This window comes from Calidris pugnax, unplaced genomic scaffold, assembly GCF_001431845.1.
Source record: "Calidris pugnax isolate Ruff unplaced genomic scaffold, ASM143184v1 scaffold68, whole genome shotgun sequence".
Classification (NCBI taxonomy): domain Eukaryota; kingdom Metazoa; phylum Chordata; class Aves; order Charadriiformes; family Scolopacidae; genus Calidris; species Calidris pugnax.
The window spans coordinates 5,262,139-5,285,268 of NW_015090921.1; the positions used below are offsets into that span (position 1 = coordinate 5,262,139).

At 42.1% G+C, this 23,130-nt stretch overlaps 2 protein-coding genes across 2 annotated transcripts in view; both read right to left on the reverse strand.

The window, feature by feature from the left end:
- Positions 1-330: 330 nt before the first annotated feature.
- Positions 331-22,149, reverse strand: LOC106892739 (cytosolic phospholipase A2 epsilon-like). Its single transcript, XM_014950156.1, has 23 exons — positions 21,971-22,149; positions 18,253-18,283; positions 17,866-17,928; positions 17,090-17,173; positions 14,231-14,303; positions 13,125-13,261; positions 12,543-12,674; positions 11,238-11,278; positions 10,484-10,526; positions 9,677-9,755; positions 9,320-9,489; positions 9,099-9,179; positions 8,477-8,514; positions 7,685-7,820; positions 6,891-7,027; positions 6,169-6,391; positions 5,347-5,461; positions 4,876-5,013; positions 3,482-3,589; positions 2,619-2,810; positions 1,777-1,943; positions 1,217-1,403; positions 331-539 (listed from the first exon to the last, which is right to left on the reverse strand). The coding sequence occupies exons 1-23, from the start codon at positions 22,147-22,149 to the stop codon at positions 331-333; spliced, it is 2,763 nt and encodes a 920-aa protein (XP_014805642.1).
- Positions 22,150-22,640: 491 nt separating this feature from the next.
- LOC106892840 (cytosolic phospholipase A2 epsilon-like) overlaps positions 22,641-23,130 on the reverse strand; it is a 33,280-nt gene continuing 32,790 nt past the window's right edge. The window contains exon 20 of the mRNA XM_014950382.1: positions 22,641-22,983. Within this exon, the coding sequence (XP_014805868.1) occupies positions 22,772-22,983 (212 nt within the window). The 3' untranslated portion in view covers positions 22,641-22,771. The remainder of the gene's footprint in view (positions 22,984-23,130) is intronic.

Below are 23,130 nucleotides of genomic sequence, written 5' to 3' on the forward strand. Positions count from 1 at the left end.
TGCCCTGAAAATGTTAGACTTAAACATTTCAAACTCTTTCTCAAGGCAACTAGCACCATGCTCATAGCCATCTTAGGACTTTCTTCCTCATGACTGTCCATCCTCTGTAGCATACGAGTTGTACTCCAATGTCATAGCTGAATTGCAATGAATTGCTGCAGTGAAATTCTTTGGATTAAAAAGTTTCTCTTCGGTGTCTTATTTGTTGATCTGGGATTGCCATCAAGTAGGGTTGAGTAGGAATCCTTCGAAACCTACTGGCCAACCATAAGGGAGCTTCAGTCTCCTGGTGAATTAAAGGAACACAAAAGCATCCTCCCTTTTCTGACATTATTTCCTTTTCTGCTTTTTCCGTGCCACTCCCGTGTGCAAGGCCTGCATAATGAGGTCCTCATTATTCAGGATGTTGTATTCACCCAGCTGAACCAGACGGTCATACGCCTTCTCGGTGTATTGGATTGAATATGTTGAATAAGGGGAACAGCGGCCGTAAAGATCAACTTTGCCATCTTCCATCTCTGACTCTGAGCGCCTCTGACCTAGGAGGAAGGGGAGAGAGATGGGAATTACTCTGGTCATAAGCAAACAAAGTCTCAACAGAGCAGGGAAAGGAGATGTCTCTCCACAGAGAGAGTTCATAATCTAAATTACTCTTGTGGGTTTTTTAAATTATTTTTTAAACTTTTTTTTTTTTTCCAAACTGAAAACTCAGTCCCTTGCTTGGGTGGATACCAGGTGTTTCACATAATGAGGGGAGAAAACTGGTGATTATTCCTTTTACATGGGTCTACACCGCAGTTGTGAGCTGTGCCTGTGGCTCACGTAGGTACAACAAAGTTACCTGCAAACTAACTTGGTTGGGGATTGAAACAGGACATAAAGGACAACAAATCTGACTTGGTAAAACAACTAACTTTAAGCAACAGAGAGGTTTGATGTATATAAATGAGCCAACAGTGAAGTTTAAGTGTTGGAGTATTAAATACACTCCCTTTAATTGGGAGTTGTTGTGGATGCCCCATCCCTAGAAGTGTCCAAGGCCAGACTGGATGGGGCTTTGAGTAATGAGGTCTGGTGGAAGCTGTCCCTGCCCATGGCAGGAGGGTTGGAAATAGATGATCTTCAAGGTCTCTTCAAACCCAAATCATTCTATGATTCTATGATTTAATAAGCTAGCTGTGATGTCAACCTTTTTTTGACGTGCTTGATTACTTACCTGGTGCTTTGTATTTTTGGAAGGTATCATTAATTAGCGGGAAAAATACCAGTACTGGTGCTCCTGGAGTCTCAGCACCATCAAAGAGGTAACACTCCTTCAGGTTTTTCCTCTCTTCTTCACTCAAGTCCACTCTGGGAAAAGGGATCCCCTGCTCTGAGCAGTACTTGCAGGTCTGGTCCAGAGCCTGGATCAATGAACAGAACAATACAAAGACTCAAAGAGGATTTCAGAGCTCAGGATTTCTTAGATTCCAGTGACAAAGGGGGCATTCTCCAAGCTGGCTGTGTGAAAGCTCCGAAACCCCTATTGGAAAGCACTGCATCAGTGGAGAGGTTTTTGTTTTCCCTGTGTTATTATCATAAAACAGTTGTATCATTCAAGAAAAGCAAGTGAGAATATGTACAACCTATAAATGAACTATTACACTGCAGCATTAAGCTAAAAATGCTAGTGGTTAAGACTTTTAGCAGGAGCAATATAGAAAGCACCTAAGTGTTAAAAACTTCCAGGTATGCAGCTATTGAAGAAGACATAGAGACTGCTTCAATTCCTCTCACCTGTATCTGGGATCCTGCACTGTAATTTAAATGCAGGATGACATCCACCTTTCTCTCTGGTTTCAGAAGTGGCATGATGCTTGTATTGATGAAAAATCCTGTATCCACCAGGGACAGGAATTCCTCCGATTGTGTCAGCTGGTTGGGAAACGTGTCCAACACAGTATCTAAAAGGAAGGATATTTCTTGCTGTAAGTGCAATAGTGCAAAAATGCTTAGCCTGCTTTTCTCTCTTACACCAAGACCACTGAGCCCTGACTGGTTACCGTTTTTGGGGAAGGGGCATTCGCTGTAAACCCTTCTCTTTTACCCTCCTAGCTTCAGCCACATGCAGTTTTGGACCTGCAGTGGCAACATTCATGAAGGGGGTTTCTTTTTTTTTTTTAAGGTTGGACACTATGATCTCAGAGGTCCCTTCCAACCATGGTGATTCTGTGATCTGTGATTCTGTGCCTCCCCGCTGAGTGTGCCTTCAAATAGATAAAGGGAGGACCACCATAAGGACCTCGTGCCCCTGCCCACCAGGAATCATGTCCCACCAACTAACCATTGGCGGTGATTCTGTGCCTCCCCGCTGAGTGTGTCTTCAAATAGAAAAAGGGAGGAGCACCATCAGGACCTCGTGCCCCTGCCCATCAGGAATCATGTCCCACCAACTAACCATTGGCATGGACCTCAACACCATGCCATGCTACATCCCAGTGTGCCTCAGCTGACTGATCTAATAGTGATTCTGCCCAACCACGGCCTCTAATCTTGGAGAACAGTTTTAACATCAACCCTGGGGTTTCATTTTGTTCTGCTTGTTTATCCTCTCCCCGGGCACCCAGGCCTTCTGTTACCTTTCCATCTGCAGAAGTGCTTGTTCTCCAGGTAGTCGTTATGCATCTGGAAACCCTTTAGGAAGTTGTGCTCCTGGGCAATGCAGGGGCGGTCGGTGAGGGCGCTGCGAAGAGCGCTGCCGAGGGGGCCGGGAGGGGTGAACACGCGAGTCCTCAGCTCGTGCAGCTTCAGTGGTAGGAGGGGTTCCTCCTCTGCACAGGGAAAGGCTGTTAAATTCTACCTGCCCAGAGCGAGGTCATCCCCAAGATGTCAAAGTTGAGTAATAAAAATCAGTGTTTTCTTTATTTGAAAGGCTTGGGGTGAAAAGACTCGATGAGCGCAAGTGACCAAATGAAAAAGAAAATAAAATGCTACTCTTACCAGCCAAATACCATTTCCTTACAGAGGTGAGAGGTGGATAAAAAACAAGACCCAGTATCAGGCAGCAATAAAAATGTGCACCACACATACACACACGTGTGGAACAGACTGAATGCAAGCTTTGGAAAAAGATGATGATTGTACTTATTTGCTTAACAGTCGCTCCTACTTAATGTAGTCAAAATCTTTTTGCTTTATTAATCATTTACAGATTCATCTTAGTATTTCTGAACATTTTACTCATCTGTCAACATCGGTGTTGAACCCTCAGTGAGCACATAGACCCCCGGACTGGAGATTTTTTAATTATCCAATTATGCTTTGCAGTATGAGACTTTGAATCCAATTCCTTCTAGGAAGGTAATGTGGCCTTTGAAGAAGCACTCCAAAAATGCCAAATATATGGTGCATATCTCACATAGCAGATGGCATGTGGTGGTTTATCTACCATTAACTCTATCTAACAATAAATATACATTAAGGAAGAAGTATGATAATTTACCTATATTGTCGATTTTGTCCCGGGTCCACCTGTGCCAAAAGTCTTCCGAGGAATGCGACAAATTCCAGATATATAATACATTCAATGAAAATAAACTACTCCATATGCCTGTAAAAGGAAAGAGCTTTCTAACTCAAACATTCACACATCACGAATTGCAAAACTGTTATCACGAGATTAAATTTGTGAGGTTCATACTTTTCTTTAGTTTGTTTTAAATGGATGATATGCCATTTTTATTTGGCTGACACCTTATTTTGGTGTCTATTTTCTGTTTTATGGTACTGAGGGCTGGATATATATTTTAATGAGTGGTGAGATTTTTGTGAATTAATATGACTTAAGGATCTTGGGTTTTCAGAAAAAACCCTCAAGTATCACAAGGCTTGTATAAAAGGAAATGATGAGAGTTTGCAATCTGAGAGATTTGATGGGGAACGATATTGATAAGGGTCTAACTACAATGTGATCTTACAGCCTCTGCATTTCATAGAATCATAGACTGGTTTAGGTTGGAAGGGACTTTAACGATCATCTAGTTCCAACCCTCCTGCCGTGGGGAAAAGCCTACTAACACACCGAGGGACCAGTTTTGACCATGCATTTTCAAACCAGAGAAACAATTTCCCTGCTTATCCCTTAGGGCACAAGTTCTCAGTGGTTTCTCGTTCAGGACGTGCAAATGTATGTCTGTTCAGCACAGGCTTAGGCTGAAATAGCTCAGTGTCTCCCTCACTCTAAGTGAAGCAGCCATTCAAAGACAAGTTTGCATCTCAAACCAGTCACAAGTTGCCAGCTTGTCTCTTGGTCTGGAAAATGTGTATCCATGTCCCACTTCAGTCAATAGCAAAAATGCTCCTGGATATGCCTGTGCTGTTTTCCCCTCAGGCTTGCCCAGGAAATGTGGAAACTGGAGCCAGTGATGTGTGGCCAAAGCAGATGCTCAGGAGTAGGGGGGATCCTGGCATGATCAAACACACCCCCATGCAGTGGAGAATCAGCATGGAGGCTCACTTAAACTGTCTATAAGAAGCACACAAATTGCTGACTACCTGTGATACAGGCAAGAGGCTCTGGAGTTCAGCCTTCTAGAGTAACATCAGCAGAAACCTGGATTCCCATGGACCTAAATTTTATTTTTGGACTGGAAGCAGTACTGTATTTTTACTAAAAACTAGCTTTAAAAATTAAAATAACTATTTGTCTGTCACTTTGAATTCTCTTTTTTACAGTAAACTGAATTCATTATAGTAAGTATTAATTCAGTGATTTATCTTTTTATCCTCTCCTGTGAAACTGCCCTGTCCGTCACGCACCAGTGCTTTATTAGTGCTTAGTATAATAGCTCATAATTAAAAAAAAATTATTCAGATATTTTTAAGACAATATCTTACCTTCTAAAAAGCAGATCCTGGATTCAGGGACCTTCTTCATCAACCGACCCATGAAGAACTCACTGCCAAAATCCTCAGTGCGAACAAAAGCTCCGTATTTTTGCAATCCCACCTCGTAGGGGGTGAACTCCACCCATTCTGTGAAAAGAAACACAGAGAAGAGAACTATGTTTTATAGCAGCTATCATGCTAATGAAAGGAGTTAAAAATGAAAATAATTTCTGCACTTAAGTCTAATATTTCAGACCAATAGCAATGAGTTATAAGCATGAACATGAAAAGTCTTTGGATTATTTTTGAGTCTGTTGCATAGGCAGTTCAACTTTTATCTGACCACAAGGACATTACAGAAATACACATCATCTGTGGTTCTGGTCTTTAAATGAGAGGACTTTTTTCAGACTATCTAAAAAGACTGTCTCAGGATTTACCAGCTTAAAGACAAACGACTCTCAGAGTTTTCATAATTACCTTTGAAATCCAGAGTGCTGTAGTTGTTCTTGACATTGACTGCAGTATAGATAGGCAATGGGTTCTGACCACGATCAATGGCCCGTTGCTGATCAGAGAGTCTATGGTTGTCCTTCTGTGATTCCAGAAACACGGTTACACTGAGACAAAAACTAGCACAGGAGCGTTTTCTCTGCGTCTAAGCTTGTAGGGCAGAAAAACGCCCTCTAATGCTTCTAATGCATAACCAATGCTGGGCTTAAATTCTGAAATGTTCCATATTTTTCAAAATTCCTGTTAGCATTTTGTCACTGCAATATCTGCAGGCATCCAATATGATGCCAGATTATTTGATGAGCCATTAGGATGAAAACAGAAGGAAATGATGAAGAACAGAAAGCAGTACTTTTGGTATAAACCAGCTTAACGTGTTATGCTGCAAGTTTATGTAAGACCTCTCACATATTTCAAAAGTCTGCAGGTCCATTTGTTAATACCTCTTACAGACATTAAGGTAATGTCTGTAATTTTGCTATTTCTAAATAAAATAATTGCAGAATATGAAAAAAAAAGTCTTAAAATACAATATTTTTTCAATATGACAATCTTGAAGTTTTCTCAGAAAAACATATCCAGAATCTCACAAGCAAGAATGCTGATTTCCACCATGGTTGGATATCTCTAAGGCTGCCACCACATGTTTTGGAAGCAGCTGTGCATTTGCATATACACAGTCTTGTAACAAACTGCTTTTCTCAAAACAATCAGGAAAATATCTTCTCCAGAAATAAATTTTCAGAAAATTGTAAGCCACTGTAAATGCTGCTTTATGACATACTGTACCCCATCATGCAACAAAGATTCCAGGACAAGGCCCCAGAGATCTATAAAAGACGTTTTGCGGCCCTCTCTTTTCCGTTGACACAGCTGCTTTCTGTAATACTTCAAATACTCCAAGGAAAGGGAATTTATTTTGCATTTTGTCATATGTTTTCGAGCCTCACTGATTTGATTGTCGAGATCCTTTTGTGACCAGTCAGCATCCCTGTACAAGTTTGACATGGTCCTAAGAAGAGGAAATATATATTGAAGAGATAAAAACCACACTAAGGTTTGAAGTAGGCAATGGCTACATTTTACATTTCTGTTTTAAGTTCTTGATTTGAAATTAAGTAAACATTTCCTGTTTTCAGTTCCCCAAGAAACTATCATATTCCCTTTGAAGTCACAGTCATTGTCCCTGTCAAAATGGCTTGAGCAATTTGTTTTCATGCTGTTGCAAATTATGTGACCTTCCCCCAGAAAAAGACTTCAGTCTGCCCCAAGAAAAGACTTCGGTCAGTTTTGAAAGATCAAAAACATAGGACTACTGAGAAGGTATTATAGGTAGACTACTGCATGTCCCCAGCCTATTTCAGTGCATCGGTGTCATATTTTGAAAGATCAAAAACATAGGACTACGGAGAAGGTATTATAGGTGGACTACTGCATGTCATCCCCAGCCTATTTCAGTGCATCGGTGTCATCAGGAAGAGTCCAGCCAAGAGCTTCCCAGCCTTACTTACCATGTAGTACCAGACAAGCCAGTCAAGTATGTGGCACAGTCCAAGACATTGAGTTTCTTGAGCCCCCGCAGGCTGCCGTACAGCGCGGTCAAAGATCTCATCCCTCCTCCTGTGGTCATGATGGCCACCACCGGGGTCTGTGCAACACATGAACGGAAAGAGCGGGCGTCAGGCAGAGGACTGCAGCTGACTGTGGCTCTCAGCCAAGACTACACCAAGCCTGACATCACCACACATGCCCAGACACCCACTTCTTTCTACCGACACATAAGCTACTATTTATTTCGTAAAGGAGAACAGGAATAAAAGTGATAAATTTTTTTTTCTCAGGTAACTGACACTTGTCTCCAGTGTGTTCAATGGAGAAGTTTGGTAAAAAGGAAATGAAAAATGCATCAGTTCAAACCAAAATAGACAGTATGAGAGAAAAAATCAGTTGCAAAGGCAGGAATTAAAAAGAAATCTCACAGTTTAAGAGAGGAGGAAGGATTATCAACAGGGATAACAATGACATGGTAAAGACCGTGGAAGAAGAAATTTCTATATAAGGAAATCTAGCCTGGCTTGCAATGAAAGTGTAGCAGGAGAAAAGTTAAACTTAGGATAGCAACTACAAAGGACACAAATGGAAGGGTGAGATTAGAGGTATGGAGCAGTATCAGAAGTGTAAATAAGTTTAAAGATGAGGAAAGAAAAGAAAAAAAATTAAAAGGGAAGAAAAAGAGGTCATACTATGCTGTTAGGTCCCCACTGCTAAGATTTCATTAGATGTTTTGAATATTTGCCCTACAGACCTCATGGTCCAAGAGATCCTGGTCCAGTTGCAGGACCTTCTTCAGAGCAGGAGCAACATACTTCTTCCTTTTGCATAGAAAGTCTTGCTCCTGCACGCAGAGGTCAAACCCTAAACGCACATCAAGGTGGTCTGGGCTGGAGAAGAGATCAGGAAAAAAGAATATTCTGTTCTGTTGTTGATAGACAAGCTCAGAGTTTCCAATACAAGGAAATCAACCAGATCCACAAAGCTCTGCATTTACAGGAGGAGCCTTTCCTACACTCCCAAGCAGATACACAGTGTTGCATGAAGGAATGAGGGAAAGAGGGACCACTAAATTTCTAAGCAGCTATCAAAAGAAAGGCATTCCTGCAGATAATTTCTGAGACGGCTGTTGTCTGGATTCTCTCATATTTTAGTCTGCATTGAGAGCTGTACAAAAAAATGCTCACATTTGTCTTGAAGTAGGCAGCAAAGTTTATCTACATCATGACCAACAGCACAGGTGATTGCTTTGCACTCTTACACAGAGATAAAGAAAAAGTTAAAGACTGTGCTGAGCACAACTGGTTTGTAGTATTATTTCTTCTATTTTATGCATCTTTTTAATTAGGCATGTCTTGGTATGGATTTTCTACATGTATTGTCAATTCTACAGATATAGCTTGCTTTCTGTTCATGTGAATTCCACACACACTTGGTCACACAACCTCCTGTCCTATTGTGAGTGCCTCCTCCCCAGTAAAGAGCAAAGGGTGAGATGAGCTCAGCTGAGGATGAGTTAGCCCCCAAGAGCAGCCAAGTCTCTTACCAGTCTTCTGCCTTTGCATATAAACCAAATCCTTTATCCTGGAAAGCAAGAATGCAAACAGTGTAAGTGTGACAACCTGCTTTAGCACTCCTCCCCTGCAGCCCCAGGAGGAATTTTAGCTTGTGCTGTCCTAGCAATGCAGGCACAAATTGAGAGCTGTGAATATTCCAGCAGCGTACGTGAATTAACCACAGTGGTTTATTGTAACAGATGTTGGTCAGTAATTCCCAATGTTTTCTAGTGAATGTAAGGTCTGAGGACAGGTGCTGTTTATAGAGGAAAGTAATGATAATATATACTTTACCCATCCCTACTAACATTACCTCTCTTGGGCAGCCAGTCAGGCTGCAGCCATGCTACTACTCTACACAGCAGCATTTTCTCCTCCCTTTCTGTGGCTTATAACCCACAACAGGTGTGATCCTTTCATTCTAGATGGATTTTTTTTTAACCATGAATCTAAAAGTGCTTTGCAAAGCATGGCCAGCTTCAGGAAGAGACTGGCACTACCTCAGTTAGTTCAGGTGCCCCACTGACATGTAAGAAGAAAAGCAGAGCTTCAAAATTTAGAATGAATTAAGATGAAGATGGAGTAACAAGGATGCCCTGTATTCCCACTCACCTCTGCTAAGGTCATCTTTTTTCCACTTGGAAAGGAATGAAGTTCCACGTTTGGAGAGCCTGTATTGAACACATGGGAGGGCTGAAAAGATACAAATTATATCCAAGTTTATATTTTAAGGAATCTTATTTTCTTTCCACAGTGCAAATTATGTTACTATTTATGTTGCATGTTACTTCACATGCCATTATTACGTTTTATAAAGTCTGGTTATAACATACAAAGGAGGGAGGTCGTTTATTCCCTGGTAGCGTAACATCCAGCGTTGGCTGCTTGTATCTGGCATAGTGGAATTTGGCAGGAGAGGAGGAGCTGAAGGCCAGATCAGATCCCAACATGATGTCTTGGGTGCCCTCATAAGAGCCTTGAACTTTGAAGGAGAATTCTTTCTCTAAGGAAGTGACACAAAAGGAGACACAGAGTAGTTTTCTCATCAATGTTGGAAACAGAGACTATCACAAGGCTGTTCTCATGCTTCAGATTTGTTTGGGTTTTTTTTCTCTCTTATATTAAGCCAACTGCCTTCATAATATTAAAACATCATGATTTAAAAACAGCTGATGCAGAAATAACCTCACTTGATACAGATTTCTTCTCCTTTTTCTTCTTCTTCTTCTTTTCAACCACCTGGACTTCCAAGCAGCAGATTTTGCGAGACTGTAAGAGACATGAATAATAAAATACTTCATGGCAGGGAATTTTCAGTCTGAGATCCTGCTTCCTAGTCCAAGCTCCTAGTGATGATGATAGAAATGCTATACAGGCAGTGCACTTTGTTGCAAGGAAGATTTTCTCTCAGCCACAACCTTGATTTCAGATGCTGGATAGAACAGGAGTCGTCTCTGATAAACTGGATGCAGCCAGGGCAAGGCTCGGGGCAAAGCTTGCAGAAGGGAGAAGGTAAGGGCAAAATGAAAACCAGCATCCCAACAGAGATGCAGAGGACTGATTAAAACAAAAATAACAAGGAAACAAAGCTAATAAATGAGCAAATGGTATGTTCAGAAAGTTCCTGCGTAAAAGGGCAGTTATGACTGCAGGAAATGGCTTGTGTTTGGGACAGGACAAACCCCATCATTTCGGCAATATGGGAGCTCATGAGGATTGATGTCTAAGGATGAGTTCACTGCTGCACCCATGTCTCAGACCTACACCAATTCCATGTGTTGCCTTTGTAACACCAGACGGTTGCTAGCATGGGGAATATCCTGCTGTTCCAGCCCCAGCCTCTCCACAGGCACCATCCACAAGGATGTGTCGTGAGGTGGGTGATGAAGTGGGAAATCACTGTGTTTCAGTCAAAGGGTATGATGGCCTAATGACTGTGAGTCGAGTGAAGCAAGTGTGGCAACAGGACAAGAAAGATGACAAAACATGACACTCACCACTAGTACTCCATTAGTAATGATGGTTTCAGGAGGGCCTGAACTAGGAAATAGAAAGAAAAATACATTCTTAATAACTCAGTCTAATTACAGTGTAATTAATGACCCACACCCTTCTCCTGATTTTCCTCTTGCTTATTTTTGGCTGTCTATTGGATTTGAAAGAAAGGTCCCAGGAGACTTGTGGTACAAGTTTCCTCTCCCACTCTACTCTGTCAAGGCACAATTGTCATCCTACTGGCTTGTCCAGTCCTGGAGCTCAGCAAAAAAAAAAAAGGTACTGTGGGGCCAAACTGTGTAGTGATTTTATGCTGAGCCCCAAGCTGTCTGCAGATGGTTTCAAGGAATCCAGTTCTTTAAAATTTGCAGTTTATCAGAGGACGGGACAGAAAGGGCTCTAGATCAAAAATCCAGTGTGTTATTCCATGTTGTGCTTTGAAGGGAGGCAAGGCCCCCTGTTGAGCTCAAAGACAAACGTGTAACAGAACAACAGTGCCAGTATTCTGTTCTTATATAGTATTTATTACATGAGGCAAAGAAAAGGTTTTAGGGTGTTCTCCCTGTCTGCCAGGAGGTCATCCTGGCACAGACCAATTAATCACAAAGCTCATAGCACAGGTTCCTCAGGAAACCATGTTCATCATCAGCATTGTCAAGAAATGATGCACTCTGGACAATTATAATAGATCATTTTGTGCCTCTAAATTGCTGTTTCTTTTTGCTGCATGCTATGCTGCATGCCATGTTTACTCACATATTATCCAATGCAAATCCCACCTCAAGCTCCTCTTGTCTCTGGAAAATAAAGAAAGGAAAAATGTTTTTGGCCCTCATCTACTGGCAGTTCTCATAATGCAAGTTGTCACGCTTGCAATATAGGTATGTTTGCAAAGAGAAAGAGGCTCTGTTGAGGAGAGCAGCCAAAGCCACCTGATGTGAGAAGGTGAAATGGTGATAGACAAAGCAGCTGTAGAAGAGGACAACGGCTTTGCCTGGCAAGGTGTTGAGGACACTGGGGCAGAGGTACATCTAATATTAAGGCCTGGTCTGTGGGGCAGTGGAGAAGAGTATAATCCCTAGGTGGAAGAAAGCACAGGAGAGGGGAAAACAAAGGAAGGGACAGAATGGATGATGAACAGAGAAGTGAGATCATGCTGTAGATTACTTAGTTGCTCAAATTACCTATTGCATTAAAGACAGCAAAAAGTTATTTATATAGGACACAAAAAATTACAAAGGCTTGAAGAGTGTGAGCTCTAACTACTGTAGGCGTGCAAATACAGTAATGAAAGGCTTGGATATGGCACCTGTAACCGCTCAGTAATGAGCCAGGTTGCAACTAGCCAAATGTTTCTGTTTCACCAAGGGCTAGTGGAAGCCCACACCTCCTCTGGTATTTTGAAGAGAAAGAAATGGTCAAATAAAGCATTTAAAAATAAAGAACTGCAGAGTGGAGTTTGGGTGTGTGTAGATAAGGTAATTAATCAACTGAATGGTGCATGACAGATGCGCAAGAGACCGGGAGGGAACTGGAAAAGGAGAAGGATGGACAGAACATATCAGGAAGTGAGAAGTGTGATTTTTAGAGCCCCCCTGGACATTTGAAATAGGAATATTTCTTGTTGCCAAGCTGAGTGACATGCCTTAGACACCTTATTTAAACACTTGTGCCATAGTCCATAATTAGCAACTGGTCTGGTTTGACACTTGGTTCTGATCATAAAGTTATTACTTCCTAATTACTAGGTTAAGTAACAAGTTATGACAAAAAAGCATCTTCTTGGTCCTCAATGGGGGCAGGCTCAGCAAAGGGACAATTTTGCAAAGACACCTGAAGTTTGTGAGCCTCTGTGGCCAACACTAAACCCTTCAGTGTGCCGACAGATCCAGGTGTGAAGAAGCTTTCCCATCTCAGAGTGAAAAACAACTCCCTTTTATGTGGCTGGGCAGTCCATACAAAAGAAGGAAAAGAAGAAAGACTTTGCAAATAATATTTTCAACAGAAAACCAGACAAACATGTTCTTGCCAATCTACTCTATTTCTTATTTCAAACCTCACCTGTGAATCGCACGTGAAGTGCATGAAGACTCGGTCTCCCAGGGAAAGTTTGGCTATATCGAAGTACACCGTGAAGAGGTGGTCATCTTGAGTAATCACATCTTTATCGTAGAGCCCCAGTTCCAGGACATTCTGCGAAGGGAAGGGAAAGACTTTAGAAATGTGTCAGGTTTCTTTCATAGCAGGAGATCCTGGGCCCATCTTTTTTAGTCAGCTTTTGTGAGGAATGAACTCCTCACAAAAGCTGACTAAAAAAGCTGTCCCAAGAAAGTTAAGTTTATTGTCCCCAGAAAGCAAAGAAACAGAGCAGGAAGGGAAGGAGGTGGAGAGAAAATTAACTCCATATAGGCATCTGCCTAGGAGGAGGAATGAGGGGGCTTCAGAGACATCTCAAAGGTCATATTCTACCTGTGGCTGAGAGAGATACTTGTCTTTCATGGCATGGAAAAACATCATAAGGATGTGTGCTATTCTCATCATTCCTTGCCTCTTGAGAAAATTACTTATGTCCCCTTTGCAAAAGGATAGAACCTGGCAGTTGCTCCCTAGGTCACGGTTAACAGGGAAGTCCCAGCTCAGTACCTTGACCTGACTCTGGATCCTGAAGTAGAAGGTTTCATTCCAAACTGGATCTTTGCAGTTCTTGATGGTTTTAGTCTGAAATTTGTCAGTTGAAGCAGTCGGTAGCCACAGGCTCACATAGCAATCAGTCTGGCTTACTGTATGGTAAAAAACACAAACACATCTAACCTGAAGATTTGCTCTAAAAGAAAGAATGAACTGAACAACATGAAGCTTTGTTTTCAAAGAGAGAGACTATGATACATGATGACATACTTGTCTAAAATAAACATTACAATTTAGGTAATAGGAATGGAGAAAATAGAAGAGGGCCATGATTATTCTCTGAGTAAATATAATTAGACATATAGTACATGCATTAAAAACAAAGGTGTTTCTCCTCCTCCTGTTTCATCAAGCGATCAGTTTAGCCCAGAATAAAATAATTCAGGAAAAACATAGCAACACATATCTGCAAGGGTTAAGGAAACAAAAATGTTAGTTTCCATTTTAGCCAGACAAAACATTTAAAAGAAAAACACCCAAAACACAGGAAAAAATGTTTCTTGATTCCTGCATAAGTAGAGCTATAATCTTCTATTATATTTCAGTTGCAGGCCACCAGAAGTGAATCTACAAAATTAACAACACCCAACAGCTGGTTAGCTTTTACACAGGCAACCAGCACATCTAATTTGGATTACTTAGCCTTGAGAAAGCTTTAAGCACAAGCTAAATTTGAGATAAGGCTACTTTGTTGTCAGTATTTGCGCCATTACCCCAGCCACTTCGTGTCCTTTGTTATATGGATATACTCCAGAGGAAAATACAAGACATCTTTCCTCATTTCTTGCTTTCAACAGACTGCAGAGCTTTCCTTGCTGCCTTTGGGGATGCAGAGAAATAGGTGCAATAGGTACAACTGTGACCTTATAGAGTCACCTCTACACGGAACAGGGCTGATGCAAAGAAGTGCAGCACACCATGTTCTTTGCTGAGACCAGTTTGCCAGGGAGGGGACTTTCTCCATCCACGCAAGAAATCTAGAAAGCACTTTTTCTTGGAGCAGGACTAGCTAGTACCCCATGAAGGTTAAGAGGACCATACAGAGCACTGCAGATACTTACAGACATCTGCCCGGTGGATATTCCTGGCTCTTATCACTCTTATAGTCAGTAAGTAACACAGAGATGATTCTATCTGCAGGGAAAAAAAAAAAAAAAAACAACATACAAAAGATAGGAATAAATGCTGAAGGTGGATAGTATATTTAGAAGACAGAAATGATCAGGAGAGAGAAATACCCAAACCATGAACAACTTAGTTTAATTTTTCTATGCGACTATGAAATGGCCAATACATTTATTTTCCTACTAGTATCTAAATCAAGTACTGGACTGAAAGGCTTCTCTACTCTTACAGCATGATATCTGGATTTGTATTACTACAACATAATAATATTGTAATAATTTCTAATGAAAACCTACCCGCATAAAACAGTAAGATTCAGACTTAGCTTGGGAGAGGATTTACTTGTTAAAATTCCAAGGTAGAAAGTGAAAATCCACCTCAGGCTTTTTACAAGTTATAAAACTATCATTGTGAGAATCACCTCCCACCCTGTTATTACACATGTTAAGCTCCTGGGCCATGGGATATGATTTTCTGATGTTCCTGCTCTTTTAAATGTACAGTGGTTCCCAGAGTTAAATGCTGACCTCTGATGCCCACACTGCTTCTAGTGTCACAGGAAGATGCTCTGCATTTCCATCATGCCATTCACAATACATGTGTTTTCATTTATGGTGGGATAACTGTCTTTCTTCAGCTGAGCTCAACTCTGACTTTTTCTTGTGAGTTTTCCTCATGAGAAGTTTTTCTCTAGTTTTGAAACATGTAAACTCTTCATGTCTGGAACTTCTTTGCCCTTTTTTGCATAAGAAGCACAAGAAACCTGTTTTACTCTTGATATTCCCTTAGGCCTCACTCTTTCTTATTAGCCCATGTCTCCCACATTAAGGCCCGATGCTTGACTTCATGGTCTCTCATATTGCAGTTCTGGTCTCATGTTGGAGCCCAAATGCTATTTTCATCCTTCCATATCCCTTCTTTTACCATAAAACAAACACATAAATACCATTAATCTCCATTTCCAACTAACTTTTTATTTCTGGAGTAATTTCTGTGGGGAAATGACACAGTATGTTGGAAGAGAAATCAGCAGGAAAATTTTGTTACAAAAGTTCTAAAAAGCAGAAGTCATTTAGTGCAACTATGGGGCCACAGACAAGTAATGATACCACATCCTGACTCCACCTATACTGAAAAATGACTATAAAAGGACCAGTCCTGAAATGGCATTAACATAATATGTATTAACATAATAAATAATACTGACCTCATTAGTCCCACTGAGAAGGAGAGGTAACACAGGGACTGCAGGAAAGAAGAGCAGTCCTTTTGCTCTAGTTGGCCTGTCTGAGTAATAGGATTTTTTACATGCTGTGTTAATAATGTGCTGTGCTCATAGTGTGCTGTGCACTTTTACCATCTGTAAAAAGTGAAGTGCATCGGTACCTACAGGCTCGATGGAATATATATCCACATGGTTTCTCTCATAATGTTAAACCTGAGTGTATTAATGCATGCAACCAGGGCTAATGAATATATGTTGTCCAGACTAGGGGCAGTTAGCAAGTTGGCTAATGAGGAACCAGGTAAGAGTAGCTTTGAGGTAACCAGAGCACCTCATCCTAGGAAAAGGCACCAAGCACATTCCTGCTGTTCGGCTGCACAGCAGGTGACTGAGTGCACAAATCAAGGATGTCAAACCACTGCTAAGGGTCCAAAGAGTAGCTGTGGATAAGATCATCAAAGACACTTGTATTTGTGTCTAAAACCTAACTCCTAAGGCACAGAAATAAAGCAGGTACAGGTGGAAAGTGTTCAGTAATTACAGAGCTGGTGGCTGGTGCTGCCAATGGCTGGCTTTGGAGAAGGCACTTCCTCGGAAGGGCTCAACTCAGTTTCATGGATCGGGTGCCCTGGAGCCTGAGTCCTGGCCTGTGGCTGTCCCAAAGCATCAAGGAAGGATCTCAGATTGGACAAAGTACTCAGGTCTGTAACTATGACCAGTTATAACCAGGGAGTCTTGGCTTAGACACCACAGAGGTATATATAACAAATGGTCAGTTTTGCCTACAAAAGCTTGGGAGATTTGGTTTGTCATTCTGAACCTGCTATGATCCTTGCAGTGTAGAGAGTTCCATTTTAGGGTATATTTTTCCATCTTTGGGTTTTCCATTCAACTAACCAACGGAAAGGGTTGACTGTTCCCTAAACCATAAGCACAACATTTGTTGCTCAGCAATTTAGCTCAAAACAGAACAAGGGCCAGTTCTTAATTATTACCAAATGGCCTCAAACTAGAGAGAACAAAGTAAAAAAATATTTTTTCATCAAATTTGGTCCTCGTTTCCTAGAGGAGAGATTTCACATAATGTGCCCGAAGTCTCCTGGAAAACTATTAGGTTTTGGTAAAGGCCAGAAGAAGGATTAATCTAGGAAATCAGGTGTTGAAAATCCACTTCAAGATTGTTCCATACTCCTTGTGGGAGTGAGTGGCACAACTTGACAACTATTGCTACCTGCACTGGCAGTAAATTTGCCCTTGTGCTTTAGCAAGATGTATGTAGCTGAAAGACGATTCAAACCCATACTTTTAAAGCTATCGATCTTATTAAAACAGGGTTCATTTCCCTTATGCCAAGGACAGAAAACAGCACTAGGACTTTAACATGAAGCAAGACTGTGTAAGTGACGCGATTAAAATGATAAGTGGGATGGCGTCTCACGGAGGGAGCTGGATGGGTTATGGCAGCTAATTAGGCTATTTGGCAGATGCCGAACCCTATCTGTTCTCACCCAGGCTCCACCCAGCAGGAAAATCTCTTAAGGTTTTCTTTTGAAATTCTCCTTTGTGGTACCTTTGTAACAGGAGTCCGCGGTTCCCCATCAGGATCCAGCCGCATAATTGCTTCTTCTAGCCGGCCGGTGGGAGTGATCAGCTCCTGCAACAAGAATGGCCAACGTTAGCCCCGGACAAACCATCCTGTCTCTTAAAATCAATCCACGTGGGGAGTGGAGAACTGCAGAAGAGCAGCGAAGGGGAGCCCATGGTCAGTGCTGGCCGTAGAGCCCCAGCAGGTAGAGTGTCCTGTGTCCTGCCGTGGCCAGTGCCCCTGCCTGCGCCACGCTTGCCCCAGCAAGCCTGGGCAAGAGGCGTAGCAGCCAGGTAAGGTCCACCCTTCGCATGACACATGGGGAGGGAAGGCAGCTCCTGGCCCTGGCTGTTAAAGGCACAGCAAACCTGTCTCCCGTAAACACACCCTCTCGTTAATCTCTCACCTTGAAGCACACCTCCGTGCTATTCAATGCTTATTCTAAGGTTGCATATATCACCTCTTTAACATGAAGAAAAACCCCAAATATACCAAATGCTCCCTTTGCAAATTAACTCATACTCCCCAAGTAGTTTTCATTTCCTTCCTATGGCTTTTTACCATTTTTTAAATTTCAGTAATAAATTTTTGAAGTTTTCTACAATATTTTTTTTTCAAGTTTTCGATAACAAGTTTTCTTCTTCCTGTGCAGAGTCACTCTTGGCCAATGCTAGGTCAAGAAAGCAGCATCATCTTGGCACTACGTGCAGCATAACCAGCTGAGAACCCAGCCACCTTGCTTTGCTCTGCACCCTTCTTACCTGAGACATAACACCATCTTGCTCCATCGTGGTGGTCACCGTCCCGTACCCGTCCAACCTTATCTGTGGCAACACAATTTCACATCTCCCGGCTGCCACAGACACCACCAGTTGAAATGTCTCATATGCAGGTGAGCAACTATTTTATAAACTGACTCAGAGCCCCACCTCTGCCTGATTTCTTAAACCCAGTTATTCCCCTCCCATTTTCTTATACTGGGAAACTGAACCCTGTGGTCGAATAAGTAGCAAAAAAAAAAAAAAAATAGCTTTGCCTGCACAGCAGGTAGAAGTATGATGTTTGAGTCACTGCCCAACACTGGCCAGTGGCAGGTTTATGACTAATGGTGAGAGCAGGATGCCCTTTTATCTGAACTTTCCACGTACCAAGACCTCAAAGCCTACAGAAACACATGATCTACAATAAGACACAGCAAAGGTACATTAATTGGATTTAGGTTATCTGTGACAGTAAGCAGGTAGGATACAACAATAAAAGAGGGACACTATTGCTCTCAGACTAAATTGGCTCTTGCAAAAGCCAGCTTAAGGGTTTCTGTACCACATATCCATGCAGAGCAGACACACTCATATGGTGGTTTGTATCTACTCATCTTTGGTCCACCAGGGCTAAGTCTCTCCTCAAGTCATTGTGTTCCTCTCCCCTTCTTTCCTATGGTTTGTTACCATTGCTTTGGTTTAGAGGAAGAGTCCTGAAGCAATGACTTTCCTTAGCTTAGCTCCACACCCTCTGAATACTTCTGCGCCACTTTAACGGCTCAGACTGGCTGTAATCTGCCTGCATTTAAGTGCTCGTGTCTGACCCAATGAACCCTGCCAGCCAGAGGCAAAACTCAGCACCAGCCACACGCCGCCCTCTCCACTGTCCTCATCACACCTGCAAAGCCACCGTCACGGCAGGACACCTGCCCCTGAGGACACCCTGCTGACTCCTGTGCCATCAAAACCTGCACAGCTCCCAACTTGCTGGAACAGGATTAAGTAACAAAGGCTGTCAAACATTGTTGTATCTTCAGCAGGTCACAACAGATCAAAACCGCTGAGGAGAAGGAATCCTTTGGCTTCCCTGGTCGCCTGATATATTGTCTATGAACAAAAGGTTCCCTGAGCATTCCTTGAGCTTCCTGGTTAAACATTGTCTATGCCCGTCTCTGAGCCAATGAACCCTGCCAGCCAGAGGCAAAACTCAGCACCAGCCACACGCCGCCCTCTCCACTGTCCTCATCACACCTGCAAAGCCACCGTCACGGCAGGACACCTGTCCCTGAGGACACCCTGCTGACTCCTGTGCCATCAAAACCTGCACGACTCCCAACTTGCTGGAGCAGGATTAAGTAAGAAAGGCTGTCAAACATTGTTATATCTTCAGCAGGTCACAACAGATCAAAACCGCTGAGGAGAAGGAATCCTTTGGCTTCCCTGGTCGCCTGATATATTGTCTATGAACAAAAGGTTCCCTGAGCATTCCTTGAGCTTCCTGGTTAAACATTGTCTCCAGCCGGCACAGCTCCCCTCTGCGCATTCCCACGCAAAATAATATCAACAGTCATCACGGTCAACTCGGTGGAATAAATTTTTGCTATAGGCTATGTTATTTCACAACCCTTCAAAGGGCTGTGTCTACATGCATGGCATGTTTCCTCCATGTGCCAGCTGCAATTACGTAGCTTAATGAAACGCATTTTTCATTAGGTCATAGAAAACCCTGGGCAGCATTGGCATCTTTCAGCCATAGTTAAAGGCAGTGCTTTATTACGACACCTCATTGGAGGGTTAAGCTATAAACTAGACTGTCCACCAGGACCAAGGCTCTAAGACTGTCACTACCACAGTGCTGGTGGCCAAAAAACTCTTTTTTTTTTTTTTTTTTTCCCACAAATAACCATTGCAATCCACATCAGAAACAGCCCTTTCAGGAGGGAGGGATTGTGGCTGACTCGAACCCCTGCAATCCATCTCTGAGGCATTCCTTTATCCATGATGCTTACACCAAATATTTGCTATGCTCTTACACTCTTGCAGAAATAACAACAGTTTTGTTTTCCTGGAACAAGGAACACACTGTGATTTTGGAGATATTACTGAAATGTCTGAAAGTGTGGAGCAAGGCAGATAACTTTCATTTTGCAAACAAGCCTTTATTGTCCGGTATTGTATACATGAAATATTTGCATGGAAATAACATTTCTGCAGAGCTGGAGGTGGCATGAATTTATGGCCAAAAACTATCTTTATTTTTTCACACCAGGGATTTCAGGTTCAAATGCTGACAATTCCCAGGGTGATATGCAGACCACGTAGCACCATATTTCGGATTATGACTAGTGAAACTACCACAGAACAAAAAAGCCCAGCAGAAGTGTGTATTTGCTTAAAACCTAAAGAGTTTTAAATGGTAATATTTATGCTCTGATCTTTAGGCTTGCAACATTAGGCTGAAGTTGCACAAAAAAAGTAAGGTTTGGTTTGACAACATAAATGACAAAAGCGCTGGCAAAAGTCATTGTAAACCAATTTGTAAAGATAATTTGTCATTGTTTCTTGCCAAAATGAAAATCCTCAGAGTGTCATTTTGCACTAGGCCAAACATGTTATTTGACTGTAAATGAAACCTATTATTTTCAGGTTGGGTTCCCTGGGCTGACGAGGTAGGCGGTCGATTAAAAAGAAGCTATGTTTCAAAACAAAGATGTTTTGTAAAATATTAACATGAAATGTTTCAACTTACCCAAGTATTTTCACTGGTTTATTTTAGCCACAGATTATGACATCTAGTTGATTGATTTTTTTTTCACTGAATAGACTCTTTTTCCAAAATTTTCCCTGTTTTCATTAGGAAACAAAACTTTTAGTAAAAAAGTGTATTTTCAATTTGACTTGCTCCTGCAATACATAAGTCGTTATGGATTTATCATTTTTACAGCTTACCCTCAACACTTTAAACAGTTCAGAAAGGACACTTTCCATAAATGAGAAAATGAAGAAAGTTTAGGAATGCAAACCCACAACAAATTTTATTGGTGGTTTTGTGCTAGATTCCATGGAGGGTCTGTTCAGACTGTTTTAAGATGGTCTTAGTCGATGCAGACTACTAAATCACACCTGCTTATCTGCACAGTTTGACAGGCAGAATTAAACAAATAAGCATTTTGTTGATGAGAGATGTCCTTAACTAGTGGAAGTAAAATATCTGCATTTCAAGCACTTTATCTTTTTAATTTCAGAAAGGAAGTTTAATATGAGAAGTAATTCAACTTCTCAAAAAAATCCCAGATATTTTGAAAGCTTCAAAAGAAAACAATGAATTGTATATACTGTCTCAACACAAAACAATCCAAACTGACATAAATTCACAGAAAATTTTGATGTGCCCACCTTTCGCTGGAAAAAAATTCTTACATGAAAAATCTTAGGCCACTTCCTCCCAAGTTGCTCTGTCCCATCTACGTGTGATTCATTCACAGCCCAAGGCAGCCCAGGAGGTGGACGCCATTCACGGGGCTGGCTGTGTCCACGCTCCTGTCCCTATTACATTTCCAACCTCATTGGCTGCTCTTCAGGACACCTGCAAAATAGAGTTGACTCAGGGATCCAATGCCAGCTTCCAGTCATGTCTCAGGTTTTCTTCATTTTCCAGGGTTGGATGCACCATGTGTTCCACAAAGAAGAACTGTAGGGAGCAGAAGTTTATACTCCCTTTTTATGGCCTGTAGGTGTGGTGGCTGGGTCGTATAACTGTAGTAGTGTGGTGGTAAAAAATTATTTTCCTATTTGTCATACATTATAATAAGTTAGGCTTAAAATAACACTATTTTTAAAATCTAACAAGGATTTTAAGTAAAGAGTGTTCTACAGACAACCTTAACTTGGGGAACAAATGTGAAAACTTCCCAGGCAATGCCTTTGCCTATAGAGGCCATTCTTGGGAATGGAAAAAAACCCAACAAAACACTGAGCCCCCGGAGTAGTTTCCTTCTGTAGCGCAGAACGGCCAGTGTTCAAAAAGCTATGTCCCTTCTGTTTCCTAGAGCATGAAAAACTCCTCTGAGAAGATAGGGGCAGTTGGATGGGTGATCAGCAGTACATGTTTTGCCTCCTCCTTTGCATGGCTGTCTGCAAGGCCTGCATAATGGTCTGTGAGTTGTTCAGGATGTTGTATTCGCTGAGGTTCAGCAGCCGGCGGTAATTCTCATCGCTATACCTGACTGAGAACATGCAGTAGGGGGAAAAACGACTGGTCAAATCAAGTTGTCCTCCCTCCATCTCTGAGCAACAGCGCTTGACACCTGGAGAGAAAGAGAAGTTGCTGGTGTGACACGGTGTTTATCTCAGTCAGTGACGAGCCCTCCACAGCAGCCTAAGGAGGGGAACTTTTCTCTGGAAGAAAACTCATAGCATTTAAATGCACAAATAATGCAGGCCGTGTATCCCTACTCCTAGTCAAGAGAACATCATGTGCCCCAAGTGATGAGGGCAGAAGGATGAAGTGAGGGACAGCATTGTAACGGTTATCTACAGCTTATTCATAAACATCTGTCTTATTAAAGCCATGGATCAGTCAAGGATATCAGCCTGAAAGGGCACTCCAACAGCCACTGCTGGAGCACTGCAGGTTTTATCCTGAGCAGCTGGGACCTCTACAAACCCTGGCTGAGTGAGGGGAGTTGCCAGTAACAGAATAGAATTTACGAAAACCTCCCAGGCAATGCCTTTGCCTATAGAGTCCATTCTTGGGAATGGAAAAAAAACCCAACAAAACACTGAGCACCCCCGGAGTAGTTTCTTTCTGTAGCGCAGAACGGCCAGTGTTCAAAAAGCTATGTCCCTTCTGTTTCCTAGAGCATGAAAAACTCCTCTGAGAAGATAGGGGCAGTTGGATGGGTGATCAGCAGTACATGTTTTGCCTCCTCCTTTGCATGGCTGTCTGCAAGGCCTGCATAATGGTCTGTGAGTTGTTCAGGATGTTGTATTCGCTGAGGTTCAGCAGCCGGCGGTAATTCTCATCGCTATACCTGACTGAGAACATGCAGTAGGGGGAAAAACGACTGGTCAAATCAAGTTGTCCTCCCTCCATCTCTGAGCAACAGCGCTTGACACCTGGAGAGAAAGAGAAGTTGCTGGTGTGACACGGTGTTTATCTCAGTCAGTGACGAGCCCTCCACAGCAGCCTAAGGAGGGGAACTTTTCTCTGGAAGAAAACTCATAGCATTTAAATGCACAAATAATGCAGGCCGTGTATCCCTA

What these genes read in the sequence shown, in the direction of transcription:
- LOC106892739 (XM_014950156.1), bottom strand. Translation starts at nt 22,149, where the DNA reads ATGGAGGGAGGACAACTTGATTTGACCAGTCGTTTTTCCCCCTACTGC. An exon ending in ATAAACGACCTCCCTCCTTT is followed by an intron (nt 9,180 to 9,319) that starts GTATGTTATAAC and finishes GTATCTTTTCAG; the next exon opens with CCCTCCCATGTGTTCAATAC. An exon ending in GGACAAAATCGACAATATAG is followed by an intron (nt 2,811 to 3,481) that starts GTAAATTATCAT and finishes TTCCCTGTGCAG; the next exon opens with AGGAGGAACCCCTCCTACCA.